Below are 27,539 nucleotides of genomic sequence, written 5' to 3' on the forward strand. Positions count from 1 at the left end.
ATATGAAATTACTGCAGATGTTGGAGGTCTGAAATAAAAATAGAAAATGCTAGAGATACTTAGCACACTTGGCAGTGGGTTTGGAAAGAGAAACAGCTTATATTTGAAATGCAACAGAACTCCATTTCAGGAATGAATGGGGCTGGAAGGAAGCACACGCACGACCGCAATGCATCAATAAGAATTAATCTTTGCATTTGCAATTAAAATAAAGCTGACTAAGTATTTCCTTTAGCAGCCACTTTAAATTAAACCACAACCACTTGGAACTGGAGCAACGCCGCTGGCGATCAGCTTGTTCGGTCGATGGCGGTGAGGCAGCGCCCTCTTCGGCTGGAGGACGCCTACACCGATCACGTGGCACGGAGCCGTGACGAATCGGCTGATCGGGAATAAGTGAAGACGGCCAGCTGGCTTTCCGCCGGTGGTGGGTGAGGGGAGAAGGTTGAGGGGGGTAAATGCCGGGCATCTAAGTGGAGTTCGGGCGGGAAAAGGCCGGTTATTTCTCGGAGGTTCCGGGAGGCGAATCTGCGGCGGAAGGAAACGGGGTTAGGCCGCAGGCTCTGCCGGGAGGTGCGCGCGCAGCCTGGAGTGGACGGCCACGTCGGAGCAAAGAAAGAGAAATGGGTCAGTGAGAGAATAATATAGAATATATACGTTATAATATAGAATATATACGTTATATAGGGGTGGGTCAGCGGGGAGATTTATATAAAACATATACATTATTAGTTGTATGTGTGTAATATACAGGGGAAGTGGGTCAGTGAGAAAATTATTGAACATATACATTATATAGGGTGTGTGTGTGTGTATAATGTATGGGGGAATAGAGGGGGAGTGTGTCAGTAAGAAACTTATAAAATATTTATAGTTGTGTGTATTAATATACAGGGGAAGTGGGTCAGTGAGAAGATTATAGAACATATACATTATATAGGGTGTGTATATAATAGGGGAATAGAGGGGGGTGTCAGTAAGAAACTTATAAAATATTTATAGTTGTGTGTATTAATATACAGGGGAAGTGGGTCAGTGAGAAAGTTATATAGAATGCTGTATATGCATTATATAGGTGTGTGTGTAATGTATACACTATAGAGAGAGGGGAGTATGTCAGTAAGAGATTTATGTAAAATATAAACATGTAGTTGTGTGTGTATTAGGGGATAGAAGGGGAGTAGGTCAGTGAGAAAATTATGTAGAATATATACATTATATAGGGGTGTGTGTATAATATACAGTGGATAAGCAAAGAACAAAAAAAGTTACAGCCCAAGAACAGGCCCTTTGGCCCTCCAAACCTGAGCTGATCTAAATGTACTCTCTAAACCTGTCGGTCAATTCCTAAGTATTTGTATCCCTCTGCTCCCCACCAACACATGCATCTGTCCAGACTCATCGTAAATGAATCTACCATGTCTGCCTCTACCACCTCTGCTGGCAACGTGTTCCAGGTGCCCACCACCCTCTGTGTGAAGCCCTTGCTGTGTGTATCCCCCTTAAACTTGTGACTCTTGTTACTGAATCCTTCACCCTGGGAAAAAGCTTGTCTCTATCCACCCTGTCTATACCCTGCATGATTTTGTAAACCTCAATCAGTTCCCTCCCTCAATCTCTCTCTTCTAGTGAAAATAAACCTAACCTACTCAACCTCTCTTCATAGCTAGCACCATCCATACCAGGCAACATCCTCCTAAACCTTCTCTGCACCTTCTCCAAAGCATCCACATCCTTTTGGTAATGTGGTGGCCAGGACTGTACACAGTATTCTAAATGCAGCCGAACCAATGTCTTGTATAATGTTAACATATCTGGCCAGCTCTTATACTCGATACCCCGGCCAATGAAGGCAAGCATACTATATGCTGCCTTAACTACTCTATGCACCTGTGCAGCAACCTTCAGGGTACAATGGACCTGCACTCCCAGATCTCTCTGCTCATCAACTTTTCCCAAGGCTCTTCCATTCATTGTATAATTCGCTCTAGAATTAGACTTGCCTAAATGCATCACCTGGATTGAAAGCCATCTGCCACTTTTCCGCCCAACTCTCCAATCTATCCATATCCTCCTGTATTCTCTGACAGTCCTTTTATGCTTTCTGCTACTCCACCAATCTTTGTGTCATCTGCAAACTTGCTGATCATACCAACAGTGCCCTGTTCCAGATCATTTATGTATATTACAAACAACAGTGGCCCCAATATTGACCCCTGTGGGTCACCACTGGATGGGGGAGTGTGTCTATGAGAATTGTATAAATGTTCCCTATACCTGTCCATAATATCTGAGGAGAGGGGGAGTTGTTCAATGAGTTAATTATATAAAATACACAATATGTAGGGATGGGTTTATAATGTTGTGGTTCTGTTCGCCGAGCTGGGAATTTGTGTTGCAGACGTTTTGTCCCCTGTATCCCTTACTTGGGAGCCTCCTGTGAAGCGCTTCTGTGATCTTTCCTCCGGCATTTGTAGTGGTTTGAATCTGCCGCTTCCGGTTGTCAGTTCCAGCTGTCCGCTGCAGTGGCCGGTATATGGTGTCCAGGTCGATGTGCTTATTGACTGCATCAGTGGATGAGTGCCATGGCACTGAAAGATCACAGAAGCGCTTCACAGGAGGCTCACAAGCACTGAGGATGTCACCTAGACAGGGAACAAAACGTCTGTAACACAAATTCCCAGCTCGGCGAACAGAACCACAACGAGCACCCAAGCTACAAACCTTCGCACAAATTTTGAATGGGTTCATAATATACAGGGGATAGATGAGGAATGGATCGGTGAAATTTATGTAAAGTATGCCATATAAGAATGTATGTATACAGAGAGGAATAGATCAGTGAGTGACTTTTTAAAAAATATATAGGTTTATATACAATGTATAGGGATGTGTGCATATAATAGGGGATAGAGAAAAATGGGTCAGTGAGTGACATCTGTATAAAATATACAATATACAGAGAGTAGAGAATATACGTAATACAGAGTAGAGAAATGGGTCAGTGATAAACTTTTTAAATGTACAATATATACAAAGGGAATAATATACAGGGGCTAGAGGGAGGGAAATGTCAGTGAGAGACTTAAATAAATTATTCAGTATAAAAAGAGTTGTTGGTCACAGGCCTCCAGCCTGAACAATGTTCTGCCCCAAGGATTGATGCTGGGTTGACTGTTGTTCATAATTTATATAAGTAATTTGGATTAGAATACAAGAAGCATGGTTAATAAGTTTGGATCTATAGGTGTGTGTGTGTGTGTGTATAACATTCACGAGACAGAGGGGGGGAGTGGGTCAGGTGAGAGAAAGTTGGTGTCATCCAACTTACAACATTGGTGGCAGATTTGTACAGCATAGAAACAGACCAACTGGTCCAACTTGTCTGTGCTGCTCAAATACTCTAATCTAGTCCCATCTGCCAAATGCTGCCTTCACTGCCCTGTCTACCTGTGACTCCTCCTTCAAGGAACTATGAACCTGCACTCCAAGGTCTTTGTTCAGCAACAGTCCTCAGGACCTCCTCATTAAGTGTATATGTAGCAGTATTCAAGAAGCACCTGGATGAACAGGAAGGGAATCTTCCTGAAGATTGTATGTTTCTGTATTAAAACTGAAGTGTCAGTGCCGGTTTGGAGGGCTGATGGGCCTGTACCTGTGCTATATTGTTCTTTGTTCTAAGCCCTGCCCTGATTTGCCTTACCAAAATACAACCCCTCCTATTTATCTAAAGTCTGTCTGCTGCCCATCAGCCCGTCTGATCAAGGTCCTGTCATACTCCGATATAATCACCTTCACTGCCCACTACACTACACTACCAATTTCGGTGTCATCTGCATATTTATCACACCATCTATATTCACATCCAAATCATTTTGGTACACCGCTGTTCACAGGTCTCCAGTCTGAAAAACAACACTCCACCACCACCCCCTGTCTCCTACCTTCAAGCCAATACACAGTTCCTTGAGTAGCATTGCAGGCAGACAGGGTGATGAAGGTGTTTGACACACTTACCTTCATTGGTCAAAGCATTGAGTTCAGGAGTTGGGATATCACATTACAAGACAGAAGTCACATTTGAAGTATTAAGTACAATTGGTCACCCTGCTATAGGAAGGATTATATTGAACTGGAAAGGGTGCAAAAAAGACTTGCAAGGATGTTACTGAGACTGGAAGGTTTGAGTTCACAGGGAGAGGTTGGATAGGCTGGGACTTTCCCCACTGGAGGCTGAGGGATGACCTTGCAGAGGAGTATAAAAGCATGATGGGCATAGATAAGGTGGTAAGCCAAGGTATTTTCCCAAAGTAGGGTTGTTCACAACTAGACCACGTAGATTTAAGGTGAGAGGGGAAAAGATTTAAAAGGGATAACTTTTTTTATGGTGTGTATGTGAACTGAGCTGCCAGAGAAAGTGGTAGAGGCAAGTACAGATGGAGAGATGGGGAGAGGAATAGTTATTTGAAATATTCTGCTCCCCTTGTAGCAGTGAGGGGTGGGTGGGGAGTGAAGGGCAAGTATGGGGGGGGAACCCAAGTCAGACAACAGGGTGGGAGGGGTGGTGGTGGGAGAGGGAGAGACTGAGGGAGGGAGAGTGATGTGAGTGAAAGGCTGGAGAGAGGTTGAGAGAGATTGTCTTCTTTCTTCAGAAATAATACATAATGATTTTTTTTCCCAAAACCTGCATATTTTTATGTGGACATCCCAGGCAAACTGTTGGAGTTCTAGGATTATGATCCAGTGACAATGAAGGAATGGTGACATAGTTCCAAGTCAGTACAGCTTGTGATTTGAAACAGATGTTTGGAGATTTGGGGATGATGGTCCCATGTATCTACTGCTCCCCTCTCTCTAGATGTTAGAGCTTGAAGGTTTGGGGACTTTCAGTTTTGCACTGTTCCTTGGTTTGTTTTTTTTTAAATGTGACTGTGTCTTTACCTCTGGCTCATGATGTATTCTTTCACCTGGGAATCCCTGTAAACATTTCCTTCAGTCTTATGGAAGTACCAAGTAGCAGACTAGTGTTACTTAATGTTATTGCTGGATCCTTGAAGTTATTCCAGATTAAGAAGGCTTGCACTGAATTAATTTGTCCTTTTAATTATCCATTGCTCAAGTATGATTTTAACAAAATTAACTTAGTTCAGGAGTGCTAACCTACGAAGGCCACAGATTGTATGTGTGCTGTTATGGCCTGTACAATATTTTTAGTTTGTGAAGCACAAATGTAATATACTGCAGTATAGGGTGGGTGGAGTTTTACTCTTTCATCAGATGTAGACATGACTGGCAAGGCTAGTATCTGTGCATCCCTAACTATGCTTTTAATTGTGGCTTGCTCAGCCATTTCAGAGAACAGTTACTAGTCAACCACAATACTGTGGGTCTGAAGTCATATGTAAGATAAACCAGGTAAGCCCACAAGATTTCCTTAAAAGGATACTGCCCTCTTTCTCTGTTCTCCTTTAAATAGAAAGGCATGTGATTCTTGGTGGAAACTTTATGGAGACTTAAAGTCATAGTCACACAGCACGGAAACAGCCCCTTCAGTCCAACCAGTCCATGTCAACATAATCCCAAACTAAATTAGTCCCACCTGCCTGCTCCTGGCCCATATTCCTCAAAACCTTCCCTATTTGTGTACTTATCCAAATGTCTATATGTTGTAATTGTACCCGCATCCTCCAATTCAGGAAGTTCGTTCCACACATGAACCACCCTCTGTTTCAATCAAAAATTTCCCCACATGTCTTTTTAAATCTCTCTCCTCTTGCCTAGTCTTGAAAACCCAATCCGAGGGAAAAGCAACTCGCGTTAACTCTCTCTATTACCCTCATTATTTTATAAACTTCTATCAGATCCACTGAAGGATGAGGCAGTGTCTTGGATATGTAGATATAAAGATTGACTCTCCAAGGCAGACACAGCAATTGAAGCTACGAGAAAAGCATCTCCTTACTGAGCAATGTTGGGAAAGTTTGACCAGGTTGTTATTGTCAGGCTGCAGCTCATGGCTGAACATATTGTACCAAATCCCAGTGTGGTTTCAGAACTGTCTGGTCTACAATTATAACTTCTCTTGGTAAGAGAAAGGCCTGTAATTGAGCTAACCAAGATACTTGACCATGTGAGCAACAGAAGAAAATGAAGCTTAACAATATTATCTCTTTCCAAGATAAAAGGATGTGTAACGTTAGCAATGACCTAGTCGTATGGGCACCTTTTGAGATTCCCCAGTGGAGTCACATAGGATTATGTTCTGGCATCATCACACTGTCATATTCTCTTTGCTTTTCCCATATTCCGTGAGGGTGTCATCTTGCGTGTGAGACCTGACCAGGGCTGATCAGTTTTGCTCACGTCCGATCCATGGCAGTCCTAAGAGTTGCTGTGAGCTGCTGCTGCTGCACTGGCATTCCACACACACAACAGCCAGGTTAAGGAAATGGATAGACACTTGCACCTGCAAAGAGTTTGGTTTAATGATTGGCATCAGGGAGGAAAATATCATTTACTAGGAAGACAGACTTTACCTGACAAAAGGAGCAGTGCTCTGAAAGCTTGTGGTTTCAAACAAACCTGTTGGACTTTAATCTGGTGTCATGTGACTTCTGACGTTGTCCACCCCAATCCAACACTGGCACCTCCACATCTGTCTACAGATACTACCAGACCTGTTGAGTTTCTCCAGTGATTTTTCTTATTATTTCGAATATTCAACATCCATAATAATCTTTGTTAATTGACATTAAAGCAGTCTGTTTAATAACTGTTATCAGTGAATGCTATAAATATTCATTTGAGTCAAGTAATCTCTGGAGACAGACAAAATATGTTGTTATGCTTTCGGTCAGTGATCTTTATCATAAGGACAGGGAGAAAATGTTCTCTGCCAGAACAGGGGCAGGTAAAGGACAGGGTGGGGGTTGATGAAAATAAAAGGGTTGAGTTGTGACGAAAGGTGGAAGGTCAGCATGATGAGTGGCAAAGGGGTGATAGTGCAAGGTAAAAGGAGATGGTGGGAGAACAGTTAACAGAATAAAAGAGATGATGTATCTGAGGTAACTGTATATAGCAGCAGTGGAAACGAGACCAGCAGTTGCTACTCAGAATAAATGAAAGCAGTAGATCCAATACATTAAATTTGGTGATAGAAGTTAGGTACAAATTTAAATGAATAGCTATTATCCTATTGTAAATACCATGTTCGATCACCTCATGCTGATATTGCTTTCTGATTACTGCAGGTGGGTGGCTTTCCAATTTGTTTTCCGGCTTGATCGGGTCACGGGAAATGAGAATATTAATCCTGGGTCTGGATGGAGCAGGCAAGACCACGATACTCTACCAGCTACAAGTTGGTGAAGTTGTCACCACCATTCCCAGTGAGTATGATGTCCTGATTCTATATTTTAATTCGCAGTCCCCCAAAAAGAAAGTGAACATTTAACTGGCTTTCAGTAAGAGTGGGGCAGCACGGTGGCACAGTGGGTAGCACTGCTGCCTCACAGCGCCTGAGACCCGGGTTCAATTCCCACCTCAGGCAACTGACTGTGTGGAGTTTGCACGTTCTCCCCGTGTCTGCGTGGGTTTCCTCCGGGTGCTCCGGTTTCCTCCCACAGTCCAAAGATATGCGAGTCAGGTGAATTGGCCATGCTAAATTGCCCGTAGTGTTAGGTAAGGAGTAAATGTAGGGGTATGGGTGGGTTGCGCTTCAGTGGGTCGGTGTGGACTTGTTGGGCCGAAGGGCCTGTTTCCACACTGTAAGTAATCTAACCTAATCTAAAAAGAGTTGATTTTTGACAGTTTCTAGTGTTTGTAATGTTGAAATGTCTGGATAAATCTGAATCCATTATGTAATAATGCATTGTGTTTATTTCCTCCCTCACTTGCACTTAGTGCACAAATACTGCAGTATATAAGTTGAGTGGACCAGCATGGACGAGGTTGGTCAACTGGCAAAAGCATGTGAATTAAAAGCAGGAATAGCGCACAGCCTCTTGAGCATGTCCTATCATTCATTTGATGATGGCTGATCTGAACCATTTACCATCAATAATCTTACACCCTCTTGATAGTCAAGTATCTATCTCTGCCTTTAATTTCAAGAACTCCACTTCCATTACTTTTTGAGATTTCTGAAGACTCTCAACCATTTGAGAAAACATGCTTCTCCTTATTGTTGGGAACGTATTTGTGGATTATCGAATTAGTAAAGCAATATTTGGATATTTTGGGGTTGGAAAGGATTTATTAGTAGGTTATGGAGGCCATCTGGGTTGTTCAGTATTGGAATTGGTCCCCCTGGATGGAGGCCATCTTCCGCCTAGGAACCCTCCAACCACACGGGATGAATGCAGATTTCTCCAGTTTCCTCATTTCCCCTCCCCACACCTTTTCTCAGTCCCAACCCTCAGACTCAGCACCGCCTTCTTGACCTGCAATCTCCGCCCCCACCCTCTCTCTGGCCTATCACCCTCACCTTAACCTCTTTCCACCTATCGTATTCCCAACACCCATCCACCAAAATCCCTCCTCCCTACCTTTTTATCTTAGCCTGCTTGGCACACCTTGCTCATTCCTGAAGAAGGGCTTATATCCGAAACGTTGCATCTCCTGCTCCTTTGATGCTGCCTGACCTGCTGCGCTTTTCCCGCAACACATTTTTAAGCAAGGATTTATCAGTGATTACTTTAGAGCTCTGGGTTGTCGATTTGCTGTTTTTTAAGAATTGCCTTTGGAAAAGCAGAGTTCTAAAGGGATAAAGGTGGCATTCTATAGTTTTAAAAAAAGTTCTTGAGTAACCAGACCTGAAATGCCCTTAGGGGCTGATGCTGCCATCGCCTAGCAATAGACTCTGCACTGAGGCAACAGATTTTTTCAGTCTACGCATAGAAGCAGTGGGAACTTGCAGAGAAGTTTGCAAGGAGCTGAAAGCAGCCTGTGTTAGACATATGTTAGCAGTAGTTTTAAAAAGAACTGGAGAGCTTCAAGAATCAGGAGTCCTAACCATTTCTCATCTAAATCAGCAGTCTGGTTCTGGCAGTTTCCCATCATTCTGCTGCCTACAGTGATATAAACCTATTGTCAACCTGTTCAATGTCCTATAAGAAATAGGATTTATAATAATATAGAAAGGAATACATTGATTAGGGATAGTCAACACGGTTTTGTGAAGGGTAGGTTGTGCCTCACAAACCTTACTGAGAAGGTGACTAAACTGGTGGATGAGGGTAGAGCAGTTGATGTGGTGTATATGGATTTCAGTAAGGTGTTTGATAAGGTTCCCCATGATAGGCTATTGCTTAAAATACAGAGGCATGGGATTGAGGGTGATTTAGCAGTTTGGATCAGAAATTTGCCAGCTGTAAGAAGATGGTGGTGGATAATGGGAAATGTTCATCCTGGAGTTCAGTTACTAGTGGTGTACTGCAAGGATCTGTTTTAGGTCCACTGCTGTTGGCCATTTTATTATAAATGTTCTGGATGAGGGCATTTAGAAGGATAGGTTAATAAATTTTGCAGATGCCACTAAGATCACTATAGTTGTGGATAGTGACAAGTTCAATGCAGAAAAGTGAGAGGTGATTCACTTTGAATGGAGTAACAGGAATAAAGAGTATTGGGCTAATGGTAACATTCTTGGCAGTGTATATGAGCAGAGACATCTCTCCATATACATAGATCTTGAAAGTTGCCACCTAGTTTGATAGGAGAAAGTGCAGACTGCAGATGCTGGAGTACCAGAGTTGAATAATGTGTTTTTCCAGCACCACAGCAGGCCAGGCTTCCTGAAGAAGGGCTTATGCCCAAAACGTTGATTCTCCTGCTTCTCGGATGCTGCCTGGCCTGCTGTGTTTTTCCAGCACCACACTTTTCAACCCAGGTTGATAGGGTTGTTAAGAAGGCATACGGTGTTAGTTTTTGTTGGTAGAGGGATTGAGTTTTGGCCACTCTTGGAGTATTGTGTACAGTTCTGGTCACTGTGTTATAGGAAGGATGTGGAAGCTTTGGAAAGGATGCAGAGGAGATTTACTAGGATGCTGCCTGGTATGGAGGGAAGGCTTTATGAGGTAAGGCTGAGGGACTTGAGGCTGTTTTTTGTTAAAGAGAAGGTTGAGAGGTGACTTTAATTGAGGCATATCAGGTAATCCGAGGTTTAGATATAGTGGACAGTGAGAGCCTTTTTCCTCCTAGCAATGGCTAGCATGATGGGACATAGCTTTAACTAGATATAGGACCAATGTCCGAGCTAGTTTCTTTACTCGGCAGTAGGGGTGTGGAGCACACTACCTACAACAGTAGTAGACTTGCCAACTTTAAGGGCATTTAAATGGTTGTTGGGATAGGCATATGGAAGAGAATGAAATAGTGTAGTTTAGGTGGGCTTCAGATTGGTTTCACAGGTTGATGCAACATCGAGGGCTGACGGGCCTGTACTGCGCTGTAATGTTTCCTGTTCAGGGGATCATAGGAATTGAGAAATGAGTCCTTTTAGTTTAAGCTCTTGTTTTCCCTATTTTCCATTCATAATTGCTCTGCAGAGCTGTGTTTGGGTCATATCCTGTTTGTGTATATCGTTTGAATTGGATTAAGGTAATTTAGTTAATTTGTGCAGCAGCTTAAATGATAACCGGTTTGCCATTTGTTTGAAGAATAGGTTGCCTCTAATGTTATTGTTGAAGTTATTGTAAAGCTTGGTGAAAGGCTAATTTCTTCCAGCTGATAGTCCAATAGAATGAATTTTGATTGACTGAGGCATTGTGCTTTCTTATTGTGTAGCTTGTAGACTAATAGGGCTTTACTTCTAGTGTTCTCTTCCTGGGCTGGTAGTCTTAACATTCCCTTTGCTTTCAATGAATAACTCTTTTTGTTTTGAAACAATAACCCTTGGTTGTCGAGGGGTACAGTGTTTCATCTGGTGAGGAATTCTAGATCTAGGAGAATGTAGCCTAAAAACTAGGGATTGACTGTTCAGGAAGGATGTTAAGAACTCTTCTATACAGGGTGAGAGTGGTTTACAACTCTTTCCACAAACAGCAGTTGATGCTGAATCAGTTCAGCTCAAATCTGAAATTCTCTTCAGCAAAGCTATGTAAGGGAAGTGAGTCAAATGCTGGTATAGAGTTGGACCACTGATCAGCCATTGAATGACGGAACAGGCTTGGTGCTGAATAGCCTACTCCTGTTACTGTGGTGAGAAATGCTGCTGGATTTCACTGCTGAACAGCCCAGCTCTAATTTTAATGATCCCTCTTTGTTCTGGATTCCCTGATCAGGGAACATAATATCTCTGAAGTTCTTTCACTGTGTCATTGGGTGTGTTTTATTTTGAAGGTAGCTGTTTAATCTGCGTTTGCTGCATATTGGGTGTTCCAAATCTGTTTTTAATTTGAAGTGGAAATGGCTTTCTCTGAAAGTGATTTCTGTTAAAGCAATAGGATGTGCTGTGTAACAAGCAGACCAAGCAATTCTTACTGACTATTTGGTCAGTTAAGCCATGATACAGTAGAGCTGTTGTGGCATAATGGTAGTGTCCCTGTTTCTGAACCAGAAGGCCTAGGTTCCAGACCTACCTACTCCAGAAGTGTGATAACCTTTCTGAACAGGTTGCTTGGGAAGGAAAGCCTTGATACAGTAGAAAACTCTGATCATTGCACTTTGCAGACCTGATGCCTGTGTTCTTAATTCCCTTCATTACTGGTAACTGTGATTAAGCATTTTTTAAGACCTAAAATTCTTTTCCTACACCTCACTGCTTCCCTACTTTGATCCTTTTTTTTTACAAACCACCTCTTAAAACAAAGCCCTTAGAATGATGTTTCCTGGTCCCCCGTCACAATATCTCCTATGACTCACTCTCAGGACTGTTTGATCAATAATGCTGCAGAACAATCTGGTTTAAAGAGAAAAGCACGTTTTTGCTAATTGCTAAATGTGAATGATCCTCCGAATGTGGGTGACAACTTGGCAATCACAAATGAATATTATGTCCAACATTTTAAAAATATTCTGGAGATGCTCAACAGATCTGCAGTGTGTTTAATATTTCAAATTAGGGTAGTAATATTGGGTTATCTCGGTACTCCATGTGCTACTGAGGGGATGAACGGAGTGCAATTGAACATTTGACCAGAACTGGTGTTAAGAGGGAGGACTTCGGATGTGTGGATCATTGGGATCTCTCCCAGGGAAGGTGGGACCTGTACAAGGATGGGTTGCACCTAAACTGTAGAGGCACCAATATCCTGGTGGGGAGGTTTAAACTAGTGGGGCAGAGGGTGGGAACCAGAGCAGCAGGTCAGTAAGGATAGAGACTGGGGAAGAGCTTGAGACTAAAGCAAATCTTACTAAGAGGAAGAACAATCAGGGAGAGGTCGCTGAGCTCAGCAGAACTGGAGGCTCGGACTGTAGTTGCTACAGTGTAATCAGCATAACACCTTTAGATCAGAGTGGTGCTGGAAAAGCACACCAAATCAGGCAGCATCCGAGGAGCAGGAAAGTCGATGTTTCTGGCAAAAGCCCTTCATCAGGAATAGAGACAGGAAGCATCCAGGATGAAGAGATAAATCAGAATAACAGCTACAATGGACATAGTTGAAAGAGAGACCGGATTGGCAATCTAGTTGTTTTTAGACGAGGCAGTGGAGGAAGCAAAAGTGGTGAGGAAGTTGCATTACTGGTTAGGGAGCATATCTCACACCCTGGAAGGATCTTGCAGTGAGGCATTATGGGTAGAGCTCAGGAAGAGGAAGGGTGTAATCCCCACCGTGCTGGGATTGTACTACAGACCTCCCAGCTGCCAGTGGGAGATAAAGGGAGAGAGATGTAGTCAGATTTGGCAAAGGGATGAAAATAAGCGAGTGGTTATGGAGTGTAACTGTAACCCTCACCCTGGTATTCATTGGAACACCCTTAGTGCCAGGGGTATGGACGGGAAGCAATTTGCTAGGTGTCCCACAGGGTTTTTTTGAAATGGTATGTGGGTAATCTAAGGAGGGTAAGTGCCATACTGGACCTGTATTGGAAATTAACCTGGCCAGGTGATGAAAGTGTCAGTGTGGGAGCATTTTGGGAATAGTGACCATAATTCTGTATGTCTTTAAGGTGCTTACGCATGAGGACAAAAGTAGTCCTCAAATGAAGATGCTAAATTGGGGAAAGGCTAACTAAATTCAATTCTTGCCTAATTCAGTGAATATAGATTCAGAAGAGCTATTTGAGGGTAAATCTACATCTGACAAGCTTCCAAAAACAGCAGTTGATCAGAGTGCAGGACAGGCTGTTCCTGTGAAAAACAAAGAACCAGAAAGGCGGGATTAGGGAACCTTAGATGTCAGGAAATTCAGCTTAGTCAAAATGAGGCATATGAGGTCTAAGCAATTAAAAACAAGGTAAGGTTCTGGGGAGTGTGGCTGAACAAAGAGACCTTGGAGTGCAGGTTCATAGTTACTTGAAAGTGAAGTTGCAGGTAGATAGGATAGTGAAGAAGGTGTTTGGTATGCTTTCCTTTATTAGTCAAAGTATTGCATGCAGGAATTAGGAGATCATGTTGTGTCTGTACAAGACATTGGTTAGGCCACTGTTGGAATATTGTGTGCAATTCTGATCTCCTTCCTATGGGAAAGATGTGAAACTTGAAAGGGTTCAGAAAAGATTTACAAGGATGTTGCCAGGGTTGGACGATTTGCGCTATTGGGAGAGGCTGAACAGGCTGGGGCTGTTTTCCCTGGAGCGTCAGAGGCTGAGGGGTAACCTCTGAGGTTTATAAAATAATTAGGGGTGTGGATAGGATAAATAGATAAGGTAACTTCCCTGGGGTGGGGAGTTCAGAACTAGAGGGCATTGGTTAGGGTGAGAGGGGGAAGATATAAAAGAGACCTAAGGGGGGGGGGGCAGCATTTTCACGCAGAGGGTGATACGTGTATGGAATGAGCTGTTAGAGGAAGTGGAGGCTAGTATGATTGCAAATTTAAGTCATTTGGATGGGTGTATGAATAAGAAGGGTTTGGAGGGATATGGGGCAGGTGCTGACAGGTGGGACTAGATTGGTTTGGGATATCTGGTCGGCATGGACGGGTTGGTCTGAAGGGTCTGTTTCCATGCTGTATATCTGACTCTAAGTCCTTGAAAAATGTAGAGAAATAAGGGAGGAGTTAAGAGGGCTATGAAATGTCTGGCCAGCAGGATTCCAGAGAATCCCAAGAGGGGCAGCACAGTTGCTCAGTGGTTAGCACTGCTGCCCCTCAGCGCCAGGGGTCCAGGTTCAATTCCCGTCTCGGCGACTGTGTGGAGTTTGCACATTCTCCCCATTAATATGTGGGTTTCATCTGGGTGCTCTGGTTTCCTCCCACAGTCCAAAGGTGTGCAAGTCAGGTGAATTGACCGTGCTAGATTGCCCATAGTGTTAGATGCATTAGTGATTGTTGGGTAGGGAAATGGGTTTGGGTGGGCTACTGTTTGGAGGGTCGGTGTGGATTTGTTGGGCCGAAGGGCCTGTTTCCATTCTGTAGGGAATCTAATCTAATCTAATCATTTTATACACGTGAGGAGTAGAGGGTGGCTGGGGAAGAGAAGGCCCTCTCTAAAATAAAGGAACAAGGGTTGTGTGTGGAGCCAGAGGAAATGGGTGAGATCCTTGACTACTTTTACATTGGTATTCACCAAAGAGGGATGTGAGGAAAAATGTGTGAATACCTCAGGCAGTTCAACGTAATCCAGGAAGAAGTATTGGTTATCTTGAAATCTATTAAGGTAGACAAGTCTCCGGGCCCAGATGGGATCTATCTCCGGATACTGGGGGGGGGGGGGGGAGATAGACGGGGCCTTAACATATCTTTGCATCCTCTTAGGCCTCAGCTGAGGTTCCGGAGGACTGGAAAATGGCTGATTATTCCTAAATTTAAGGGAAACTGATAATCCAGGTAATTGCAGACTGGTGAGCCTGACTCCAGTGATGGGGAGGTGGTTGGAGAAGATGCTGATGCAGGATTTAATCACATTTGGACGAGGGTGGACTTGTTAGTAGTAAGTAGCATGGGTTTGTGCAGGGAAGATCATGTCTCACCAATTTGAGTGTTTTGTGAGGAATGATTGACAGAAAAACAGTGGATGTTGTCTACGTAGACTTTAGTTAGGCATTTGGTAAGATCCCTCATGGCAGGCTTGTACAAAAGGTGTAGAGTCTTATGGGATCAGGATAAGCAGGCGGGATGGATACAAAGCTGGCTTGGTCATAGACAGAGTGGTGATGGAAGGGAGGTTTTCAGAATGGAGATCAGTAACTAGTGGGGCTCCACAGGGTTGGTGCTGGGAATTTTCTTTGTAATATATATAAATGGTCTGCAGAAAAATTATAGGTCTGATTAGTAAGTTTGTGGGTGACACCAAAACGGCAGAATTCTAGATAGAGGGGGAATGTCAAAGAATACAGCAGGATGTAGATTGCAGATTTGGGCAGAGAAATAGCAATTGGAGTTTAATCCAGAGAAATGTGAGGTGGTGTATTTTAAATGGTCATTTTCAGGTAAGTTAGACAATAAATGGCAGAACCCTTGGGAGCTTTGACATGTTGGGGGATTTGGGCGTATAGGTCTGGAGGTTGCAATGCAAGTTAATAAGCTGGTCAAGAGGGCATACAACATGCCTGCCTTCATCAGGCTGGGCGTTATAAAAGTTGGCGAGTTATTTTGCTGCTGTGTAAAACTTTGGACCACATTTGGAATATTGCATGCAGTTCTGGTCACCAGAAGGATGTGGATGCTTTAGAGAGGGTTCAGAACGTTTACCAGGATGTTGCCTGGTCTTGAGGGTTTGTTTTGAGGAGAGGTTGGATAAACTCATTGTTTTTACTGGAAAGGCAGGCTGAAGAGTGACCTGAGAGATCTATAAATTTGAGGAGTAGGGTGGATAGTTGGAGGCTTTTTCTCAAGGTGCTAGGATTAACTACAAGAGGGTACAAGTTTAAGGTGTGAGGGGGAGAAATGTGAGGAAAACACGTGTGGCTGGTGCCTGGAATTCACTGCCAGTGGAGATGGTGGAAGCAGAAGTGTTAGCAATGCTTGAGAATATCTTGATATTCACCTGAATGCAAGGTGAACAGAAGGATAGAAACCGCATGTTGGCAATAAGTAGGAATCAGCACTGGCTTGGTGGGCCGAAGGGCCTGTTCTCGTGCTGTTTTGCATTATATAGAAATGTCATCAACTTGACAGGTTAATTGTTTCTGTCCCCCCTCTGATACTGCCTGATCTGCCAAGTACTTCCAATATTTTGGTTTGTTTTTCAAATTTCCAGTGTCGTCACTATCTTGCTGTTATATTTGTCCCCCAGCTGTTTAGCATTCGATGTTAGCGAAGAAATCTGTCGAAAGAAAATATGTTCTACTGGAACAGAACTACTATTGTCTTTTTTTTTGCAAAAATAGACATGACAATTTGCAATTAGTGTCTGAAATGGTGTAATTGTTTTTATTATTTTACAGCAATTGGCTTCAATGTTGAAACGGTAACCTACAAGAACCTTAAGTTTCAAGTGTGGGATTTGGGTGGACAGACCAGCATTCGGTATGAAAATGCTCACTTTTCTGTTATCAACATTATTACCCTCTGTCTGCAAATAAAACCTGATTTTTAAAAAGGAGAGATGTGATCTGATGAGACAAATTTGTTTTTGTCAGTACGTTACCACAGTCTTCATGACTGCAGTCAGAGCATGTGGTTTCAGACAGCAAGTAGCAGAAGGGATTGGAAATAAGTGTCTTGGCAGCTGCCATCACCACCACTACAGGAAGTTAAAGACAGACAATAACTGCTGGCTTTGTCAGTGCCACTTGATTCCTATCCATGAGTAAAAAGAAAAAGCTTGCTGAGCTTAAAGGTAGCGACGCTGTGTGACAAGTGGTGTTCCACTAGGATTGTTGCTGAGACCACTATTAACCATTTGTCTGGATAGTTAGGTAAGACTTGATGTTTTGTGCAAATTGCAGGTGAAACCAAGGTAAAGTTAAAATGGCAGTGGAGTCCAATGATGCAAGAAGGTGACCATGAATTTGCTAAATGGACATGGACACTAGCAAATAAACTTCAGTGTAGGGAAGTGAGAGATTGATTTTGATCAGTCGGGGTATCGAGGGTTACGGGGAAAACGCAGGAAAGTGGATGTGAGGAGTGTTGGATCAGTTACCTTTTTGAATGGTGGTGCAGGCTTGAGGGGCTGAACAGCTCTCTCATGTCCCTGTTTTTCCTCTTAATGAGAAGATCATGCACTCTGCAAATAAGTCTTGAGCAGGGAAGAAGAATGGAGCTCTGGGAGTACAGTGACTCAATTCACAAGAGAATGAGGTTAAATAGACAAGCTTGAAAACAAAACAGTTTGTATTCATTTCTAGATGGATAAAGTTGAGGGAATTGGGTAAAATGAAACCATGTATGAAAGTTTATTTTGACCATAACTGCAATGTCATAAATATCCTGTGGTCTCTGTGTCTCAAAAATGAGTGAGGCACTGGAGATGGTTTTCTTAAAAAAAAAACCGAACGCAAGGGTACACGTTATCTCTATTCGGGGAGATTGAATGAGCTGGGATATCTTTCTCTGTAGAAAAGACCAAACACTTTGGAATGTACTGAGATTTGGAAGCTGCTAAACAACTGGAAGCTGTCTTTTGTAATTGTGTTCTTGACTCTCTCTTATCCTTTTCCATGCTTCCTGGCAGCTTATATTGTTTGCATTTTGCTTAAATGTAATAATTTATTTTCTGGGCCTGCACAGTACTTTAATTTTTGAACGCAAGGTGGTTTCTATTGAAACAATATTTCTGTGTATTTATATATTCTCTCTCTCACACTCTCTCTCTCTCTCTCACTCTCTCTCTCTCTCACACTCTCTCTCTCTCTCTCTCTCTCTCTTTTTTCAGGCCTTACTGGCGATGTTATTACTCCAACACAGATGCTGTCATCTATGTCGTGGACAGTTGTGACAGGGACAGAATGGGAATCTCCAAGTCTGAACTTGTTGCAATGTTGGAGGTAAGAAAGAAAATATCCTCCTTTTTTAAAAATATCTGAATTATTTAATGATGGTCATTAAACATTTGAGGCAAATCTGTAGAAGGGCCTAGTGATCATATGTGTGAAAAATAAAGTGCAGAGTTGTAAAATCCCTGAAGAAAATCTTCATCACTTCAAGTACACAGCAAAGGTCATCAAAAGCTGTAATGGGAAAGTTTTTTTACAATAGTGTTTCTGATGCTTTCACAGATGTGAGTTGACCTGCTTCTTGGTTTTCAGTGGAGTGATCAAAAAGAATGCCACCCTAGTGTTAGTTGTCTGTTAATTATAATTATCACTATTTTTGGAGGGGGAGAGACAAGAAAATCTTTACTTAAGACATTTTGAGAGATTCCAACGCTGTTCTATACGTGTGAGCACTGCATCATTACCATGATGGGTTTAACAAGGAGCTTTGACCTCTGATAGCAAGAAAATCTTTGTAGAACTATCAGTTGTATGTTCAGCTGCACTTCCAAAGGTGTCATTTTCAAAAAAAACAAGTGTAATTAATTTTTACAGAAGCTATTTAAGCACTGGGCTCGCTTTCTTGAGCATATTGGTCCTTCAAATAAAGCCATGTAGTTATTGCATTATTGAAATTGTTACTTGCATCAAAATAATCACATTATTTCCCTGTTGTGAAAAGTCACCACAGCCTTAATGTGGGACTGACAATCCCCAACCCATCATATTTGATTCTCAGAAAATAAGATCATCCTTTCAGTAGTTCGAATGACGGCAGATTACCATTAACGACATGTGATTCTGCCAATTCTTTGTTAGAGATCCCCAGCTGTCTGCCATCCTGAGAGATCCTTGCCTCCCTTAAGGAAGGGTGTCTGGGTCTTCAAGAGGCTGCCGATAGATTTTCTGTGAATGATAGCAAGCTTGAGGGATTTCAGTGGGCAGCTTGCTTACCTGGCAGCCAGAAGGTCAGAGTTCAAGTCTCTACCTACTTCAGAGACTTGATTGCATAATCTAAGTTGATTAAAAATAGCAGCAAAAACAAATTGTTGGGAAAACTCAACTCAACAGGTCTGGTACCACCTGTGGAGAGAAAGCAGGGTTACCTTTTTGGGTCGAGTGAACGGATTTGTTGCTGGGGAAGGGTAGGTTAGGCCTCAGTATTGAGCTCAAGAACTTGAGGGCCTTGAGCACCTTCTCCCAAGACCTTACCCCAACCTCCACACCCCAGGCCTGGTCATCACGTGGGCTTTTACAACAAACTACCTAATGTCAGCTAATAATGATCCCCATTAGTTTTGCTTTTATTTAATATAATCTGCATGGGCATGTTGTGGAGGCGCTCCAGTATTGGAGGAGCTGCCTTTGGGATGAGATGTTAAATTTAATGCCCCCTCTGTGGGCAATATATCTAATGGTAATATCATAAAGGAGGTCGGGGCGCTCTTCCCAGTGTCTGGGTCATCACTCCCTGGAGTAGTCGAGAAATACTTGGCCTCGTTTTACAATCGCCGTGATGACATTTTAACGAGTTTTAATCTGCTTCATGTAATTACCTTTTTACCTCTTACAAACCCACAGTCATGTGCTCACGTGTCTGTTTGCTTGCAGGAGGAGGAACTGAAGAAGGCTGTTTTAGTTGTTTTTGCAAATAAGCAGGATATGGAGCAGGCTATGACACCCACAGAGGTGGCCAACTCACTTGGTTTGCCAGCACTGAAGGATCGGAAATGGCAGATATTCAAGACCTCTGCAACCAAAGGGTCTGGACTGAACGAGGCAATGGACTGGTAATTACTGCACTGATATATAGGACAATCTTACAATAATGCTGGCTAAGCAGGTAGATCTCTTGCTGCTTGATTCGGAAGATAAGGTGTTCAAATTCCATTGTAGGATTTACAGTATACAGTACCAGATGTAGTGAGGGAGTGCTGCACTGTCTGAACTGCTGTCTTTTAGATGAAATGTTAAGCTGAGGTTTGGGCTTGCTATTTGTTAGATTCTTGAGTGAAATGTATGTAGAGTTTGTAATAGTGTCTGGGATATCCGTGAGTTTGAGGCATGCTTTCAAAGTAACCCGGGATGTGACTGAAATGTTCAGTGCAGTTTGACAATTCAGAAGATGGGTCAAAAAGACCAGGGAGTGGTAAAGATTTTGCAGTGCGATGGTGCAGTAATGGGAAATGGTCTTAGTTTGAAGGATCTGGATAGAACATTTTGGGTTGAGTTTTTCCTTTTTTAAAATGCATAGTAACAAGTCATTGCTGGGAGTGGGTTATAGGACCCTTATATTAACTATTTGCCAAGATTGAATATGCAGGAAAAACAATGGTTGAACAGAGGTAACGTCATAATCAAAGATCTTAATCTTCAATCAGAAAAATCAGGTTAGCAGAGGGAACTCGAAAGAAGAGTTCAGTCAGTTTCGTGACCGGTTCTAGAACCAAACAGAACTGACTGTCTTAGATCTGGTAATGTTTGTTTAATTAATGATTTTTATAAAGTAAAGCATCCTGTTAGTAAGAGTGATCATAACATAGAATTTCCTATTCAGTTTGAGAATATAGATCTAAAGGCAAGTACACAAAGCCAGTTGGCTAAAAAGGCCTTGGACAATTAGTTTAAAGGGTAAGGTGGTGGGAAAGCAGTGGTAAATGTTGAAGATATTTCGTCACTTTTAGATTTTTGAGAGTTAAGGCCTGTGAGAAGGCTGTACCTTCTGTGGCTTAATAAAGGTTAAGAATGATATCTGAAAGAAAAGGCAGATACTGTGAAGATTAGTGGCAGCCTGGAAGATTGTGAAATTTTGAAAACCAAAGGATGATGAGCACGTAATAGAGGTGTATTAGAATTTAAGAGTTGGGGAGTGTGAGGGTGAAGAGGAAGAAACTGAAGTGTAAAATTAGTACAAAACTTAAATTTGTAGCTAAAGTCTGTATTGATCTTAGAGGCAGACTGGTGTGTTATAATGTGAAACAGACAGCGGAGGTTTGTTTTCACAGTAGATGCAAACAGCGTGCCAAGGTTAGCAGGTGGGGGTGAGGGGAGCAACTTCCAACAACCATAAGAGGGGGAGGTGAAAAATCACTGGCAAAGCTGATGGGACTAAATGCTGACCAGTTCCCTGGACTCGATAGCCACTTTCCGTACATCTGCTGAGGAGGGAGATGAGAGAGAACACTTTCACTGTCATCAGTTCTTTGTATGTCCCTTCCCTAGAGGGCTGTGAAGACTGGGTCATTGAAAACAGTTAAGGCTGGTTCGGCCAGTTTAGTTCTCTCCAAGGTACAGGCAAGCAAGTGCTGGGTTAGCTTACATCAATCAGCCACGTGTGTATTTGTATTAACTTGTGGTATTTGGGTATCACTCATTTAGTCAGCATTTATTGTCCATCTATAACTGTCCTTGAAAATGTTATAGTGAGCTGCTGTAGTCTAGAGGTCGGGGTAGGTCCCTCCTTGTTGTTCAGAAGTTGGACCAGGATGCTTCCCAGCAACTGAAGGAATAGTCATAGAGTTCTGACTCAGTGGTGTGTAGCTTGAATGGGAACTTGTATGTGGTAGCCCCATTTCTCAATTGCCCTCGTCCTTTTAGATATTTGTGGGTTTGGAAGGTGCTATCTCAGGGACCTTTATATAGTTGCCGCAGCCCATGTTCATGTACCTAATGTACCTATTGCTTTCTCAACGACCCCCACACCCGGCCCTTGATGAAGGGCGTGTGCCTGAAATGTCGATTTTCCTGTTCCTTGGATGCTGCCTGACCTGCTGTACTTTTCCAGCACCACACTGTCAACTCTAATCTCCAGCATCTGCAGTCCATCTTGTAGCTGGTACACACTGCTGCCTCTATCAGAATGGAGGACTGAATGAAGGTGGTGGCTATGATATCAGTTGAGTGCTGCTTTGTCCAAGATGTTTTCAAGCTTCTTGTGTTGTGGAACTGTACTTATCCAGGCAAATGGTGAGTATTCCATACCACTACAGGCATGGACAGATTTTGGGGGGGGGGGGGGTGGTTACGAGTTGAGTAACACTCCTCCACAGAATTCTCAGCCTCTGACCGTATTTCTAGCCCTAGCAGTTGTTTAGCAGCTGCAACCCTAGTATTTATATGGCTAGTCCAATTCAATTACTGGTCAGTGATAACCCTCAGGATGTTGATGGTGGGTATACTGACCTTGAATAATCAAGGGATTAAAAATGAGGTTTTAACTTGTTTGAGACGGTCACTGCCTGGTACCTGTGTCTAGAACAAATGATACTTGCCACTTTTCACTGCAAACCTGGGTACTGTTGTCTTGCTCTATTTGGAGATAGATTTGAGGAGTTATAAATGGTACTAAATGTAATGCACTGATCAGTGAAAATCCCCATCTCTAAACTTGAAGGAGTTATAATTCCTTCCTAACTGCGCTATCTGTGGAGCAGCCTTCTGGTGTGGATTGCAGCAGTCTGAAATGGAACCTTGCAACAGCACTTTGAGAGCCATGGAGAATAAATGCTGCCTTCACAAACACAGCCAGCATCCTGAATGCAATGCTTCCTCCTGTAACTACATTGTGTATTCTCCACCAGCCTGTGGCTTGCAGGGGCTTTTCATTCAAAACTTGAATGAACCATACAGAACCAATGAGTAAATGTTTTTCATTATTGAATGTGTACTGGTGTTAACTGGGGCCTAACAACCTGGAGGTTACCAACCGGCTGTGAATCTTTGGACTTCTCTACTGTAAAGAACTTGAATGTTTAGTCATTGAATATATTCAAGACTCCAATTAGTATGTTAAGGGAGTTGAGAGAGGGAGAGAAGGTGGTGCTGAGGGAAGGATTCTCGCATGAATTAGTGAATGCAGAGCAGCTTGAGTGGCTGGCTGTTCTTGCCTCGTCTTCAGATAAAATGGATCATGTGGGCAGAGTTTGCAGGCAATGTTTGGTCACCATTTAAGAGCTAGCATGTCTCTAGATCCTCACCATAAGTTCCTGGCTATGATGGCACAAACCAGGCAATGACCATCTCTGATAAGAGACCATCCAACCACTGCCCCTTGACATTCAGTGGTGTTACCAATCCTGAATCACCCACTATCAACATCCTGTGGGGAGGTTGACATTGACCAGAAACTCCACTGGACTCACCACATAAACACAGGGCCTATAAGCAGGTCTGAGACTAGGAATACTGCAGGAAGTAACTCCCCTGATTTCTCAAACCCTGTCCAGCATCCCCAAGGCACCAGTCAGGAGTGTGGTCAAGTACTCCCCATGTCCCTGGATGGGTGCAGCTCCAACAACATTGGAGGCTTGTCACCATCCAGGACAAGTATTGCAATTGATTAGCACCACATCCACAAGCATCCATCCCCCTCCCCTCCACTGATATTCAGTTGCAACCGTGTACTATCTACAAGAAGTACTGTAGAAATTCAAAGATCCTTAGACAGCACCTTCTAAATCTGATTGCTTCCATGTAGAAGGACAAGGGCAGCAGATATATGGGAATGCCACCCAATATATGTTGCCCTCCAAGCCCCTCACCACTCTGACTTAGAAATATATCACTGTTTCTTCACTGTCACTTGGTCAGAACCCAGGAATTCCCTCAAGGCCAGTGTGGGTCTACCTACAGCACCTGGACTGCAGTGGTTCAAGAAGGCAGCTCACCCCTACTAGGCGGCAGCTGAGGGTGGGCAATAAATAGTGGTCCAACCAGTGATGTCCATGACCTAGGAATAAAGTTTACAGAAAGCTCTTGGAAACGCTGCGTGTTTCAGCTGGCGTTGCTGCATGGCCTTGCTGGGTGTTAATGTCGGTGAGTATAAGCTCATGGAAATAAACTGAGGCAGTTGTGGGGCCTGTGAAGATATTTTTCTTAATAGACTGAGTTGGCACTTTTTTTTCCTGTCTTTCAGGTTGGTTGAAGCCTTGAAGTGTAGACAGTAAAAACCGTTGAGTTTTTCAATCTACTGCAAGAGCCATGTTTCCCACCACCACCTGAGGTCTTACACAAGAGCCGCTTGTTCGATGGCGTGCTGCATTGACTCCAGTTTTTGTTGTTTTTGCATTATCTTATTTATGTGGGTGTTTTTTGTTTTTTGGCAATAAATTAACACTTTCAATTAAGAGATTAGTTTAACAGCTAAGGGTTACTGCATCAGGAAAGTGAAGTTATCTTTAGTTGCTTTCATTTGACTTGGATCATACAAACACTAATAAAACATTCCTTTCTTCACATGGAGCTATATTCTTGGATATGACTATGCTTTGGCTAAGTAATACCTTTTTTAAGGTTTTGAATCAAGCTTCATATATAAAAGTGGGCTGTTAGATTCTTAGCTTTTGAGCTAATTGTATTTAAAATTGATTTGAAACTGGGTAAGAAATTCTTGGATATTTTCCCTTCAAAAAAAAAGTGGTTTGAGTTCATTCTGTAAATATTTTGTCCTTGTACAAACCCACTGATTCACTGGTCATTCTGTTCAGGAACTTGTGCTTCCCAGAATTCAGTTTCTAAACCTTTATCACAAGTCAAGAATGTGTGACTCTGTATGGAAGAAGAGTCCATTTGTCCCATTGTGTCTGTGATGGCTCTTTGAGACAGTTAGTCAAGAAGATGGGTGGCATACCCAGGTAATATTGGTGAACTTGTAATCCACAGTCCGAGGGTCAGCCCTGGAGGCAGGGATTCTATCCCATTATGACAGCTGCTGGAATTTACTTTTAATTAATCTGAGCTAAAAAGCTAATCTCGTAAAGCTGACTGTGAAGCTATCGTTGTTACAAAACCCTGTCTCCTTCGCTGAAGGAAATCTGCCTGCCCTGCCTTCCCTGCCTGCTCTGGCCATTTTGGAGTCAGCATATTTTCACTGTCTTTCAAATGGCTAGGGTAGGTCACTCCATTGGAGCAGTTTGGAACGGACAACCAGTGATGGCCATGTCACACTCCATGGAATATCAACCTCCCCTTGTTCTTTCTCCATGGCCCTGCTCACTTCCCAATCTGTCAGCCATTCACTTAAAAAGAAAAGTCATTTACCAGTGAATATGCTGTCAGCTTTAAATCACTACACACCCCTGAGTAGAGAAAGTCTCCTCGTCTCCCCTCCAGTTCTTTTACCTAATTATCTTGTTTCTGTGATAGTTAATTTTAACTTACACAAAGGGGTTCTGTACTACATCTATATCCACATTCAAACATTATTCACCACATCCAGCCTACATTGGAAAGTTTTTAGTATTTTTTTTTCTTTCCAGTTAATTCCTGGCTTTTGATTTTTGAGGGAGTCCGTGTTGTTGGGATTAAAGGTGTTTCTTAGACTAACCTACTGAATTAGGAGCAAGGGGAGGCTGCTCACTCCTTGGGACTGTTCCACCATTCAGTAGGTTCCACATTGTCACCTCCCTCTGATAATCTTTCACCAATTTACCCCCCCCCCCCCCCCATTTTCACTGCCTGGGAGGAAGAGTTCCAAAGGTATTTGGTCCTCTCTACACCTGTCCTTACCAGGAAAGGTTGAGGCAATTAGGTCTATACCGATGAGAGCTGATTTTACTATGCCATGAAATTCCCTGAGGGAATGGGGCAGGCAGGGTAGATACCCAGATGTTTCTCTTGAGAGAGAGACTAGGGTGGGGGGGAAAGGGTCCCCAAGTTTAAGAAAGAGGTCTCTCTTTTAAGACAGACTTAATTTTTTTTTTCTCTGGTAAGGGTCAGTATCCTGTGCCATTCTCTACCTCCAGGCGTTAGTGGAGGTTGGATCGTTCAGTTTGTTCAAGACTGAGTGAGTTAAGATTTGTATTGCCATGGGTTCTAGGAGGGGTCAGACAGGGGGTGTGACACAGCGGTCATAACCCAGACCAGCCCTGATCATATGGAAAGGTGGCACTGTCTTTTCCTGGTCCCAGTTCAAGCCAAAGCACCCTGTCATTTAATTACTGAAAAAGAACAGGTTCCTGAGCTGAAACACCTTTTATTCATCCATGATTTTGGTCCTTGTCACAAGCTTTTTCAGTTCACTCACTCTTGGCTACAACTTGAAAGAAACCAAGGATTTTTTTTTTAACGGTCTGGAATGAAGGGGATCATCCTTTGGATCCTGCTGTAAGGAGGCCTTTTTAAATCTAGTTACCAGTCCCAGTCCAAAAGATCAAGTAAGAATGGTAGGACGCTGCCCGTTAATATACTAATCACCCCAAGCTGACTCAGGAACTCATTGATTTTGACTCCTGTCCAACATTGCTTCCACTTTAAAGTTCACCTCGTTTTCAAATCTCTCCCAACACAATCTCTAACTTCCTCTAGTTCCTCAACCTCCTGACATCTCTGTGCTGCCCTACTTTGCACACACCCAATTTTTACCTCCATCTTACCTCGATAATACACACCCAATTTCTCCCCCTGCTATTCGGTTACCCTAACACCAGCTGTCTGGGCCTCTAACTCTGGAAAACCCTGTCTGAAATCTCCAGGCCTTTTTCCTTCCAGACAATTCTGAAGCTTGTATCTGGGCCAGAAGGCTGTATCCCTGGCTAAATAACTCCTTTCTAGAACGGTCTCCAATCTTTTAACTTGCTGCTCTTATAAACCACCTGGGAATGTTGCAGGCGCTAATTCTAGACATGTTACTAAAAACATTGCAATTTCTCAACCCATTTTTTTTATTCCATAATTCTGTCCATCAACATTATTTTTCAATTCTTCAATTTTACTTTTAAAAATGAATGAAAACTATTTGAGTCTGGTGAGAGCTACCATATGTAAATGTGCTTGTTATGACCTCTGTAAATAATTGTGGGTTCTGGTTTCACCTGACTGTACCTTTAAAAAAGAAATCATTTTATTGTTCAGTTTAAGTGATGTTCATAATAATAAAAGCTGATTTTTACTCAAAGAAGAGTTTTCTTGGCTTTTTGAGCCTGTCTTTGCTCTGACATTTTTTTGTTTTGTTGGTAACTAAAGAACTGGGTAAAACTGCACTTTAATGACTGAAGTCTTGCTTAAAAGAGAAGTTGAGACTTTCTGCCTTGCACTCAGCAGAACTAGGAGGCCTGAAACCAAATTGACTAAACTGGTGTCACTTCAGTGTGGAAGAAGGGAGTTCCTTGGTAATGATGTCCCAACTCTTAGAGATGCAGCAAAAGCAGTGTCACTCTTAGTTCTGTAAAATCTAGTCAGTGCTGCTATGGGAATGTGGGACAGTTTGGCGATCTCCATAACCCCATTCTTCCTTTTTGAAAAGTGTTTTGTATGTATGAATGCCAGTTGCCTATGTAAGAGGATCCTATGTATTAATAGAAAAGATCTAAACACCAATGTACCTTGCAAAACTGAGTGATCGTCAATTGTCTTCCAGTGTGCTGGTTAGCACAGTCTGGCTTATTGTCTAACTGCTGTCCAATAAAATCCCATTTGATCATGGGCAGACTGCATTGAGCCCAGGCTGGTTGTACACCATTGACGTGTTGTGAATGGTCACTGGGACATGTTTGATATGGTCTTTCTGTCGTTGGGATGGACA

At 42.7% G+C, this 27,539-nt stretch overlaps 1 protein-coding gene across 1 annotated transcript; it reads left to right on the forward strand.

Annotated features, from left to right (window-relative positions):
• The first annotated feature begins 524 nt into the window (after window positions 1-524).
• Window positions 525-26,915, forward strand: arl1 (ADP-ribosylation factor-like 1). Its single transcript, XM_060839615.1, has 6 exons — window positions 525-627; window positions 7,251-7,388; window positions 16,487-16,568; window positions 17,920-18,031; window positions 19,631-19,809; window positions 23,934-26,915. The coding sequence occupies exons 1-6, from the start codon at window positions 624-626 to the stop codon at window positions 23,962-23,964; spliced, it is 546 nt and encodes a 181-aa protein (XP_060695598.1). The 5' UTR covers window positions 525-623; the 3' UTR covers window positions 23,965-26,915.
• The last annotated feature ends 624 nt before the right edge of the window (window positions 26,916-27,539 follow it).

The sequence above is a fragment of the Hemiscyllium ocellatum genome, chromosome 19, assembly GCF_020745735.1.
Source record: "Hemiscyllium ocellatum isolate sHemOce1 chromosome 19, sHemOce1.pat.X.cur, whole genome shotgun sequence".
NCBI lineage: Eukaryota > Metazoa > Chordata > Chondrichthyes > Orectolobiformes > Hemiscylliidae > Hemiscyllium > Hemiscyllium ocellatum.

Coding starts and splice junctions, on each gene's coding strand:
- arl1 (XM_060839615.1), top strand. Junction 18,032..19,630: donor AACTTGTTGCAATGTTGGAG/GTAAGAAAGAAA, acceptor GTTTGCTTGCAG/GAGGAGGAACTGAAGAAGGC. Junction 19,810..23,933: donor CTGAACGAGGCAATGGACTG/GTAATTACTGCA, acceptor CCTGTCTTTCAG/GTTGGTTGAAGCCTTGAAGT.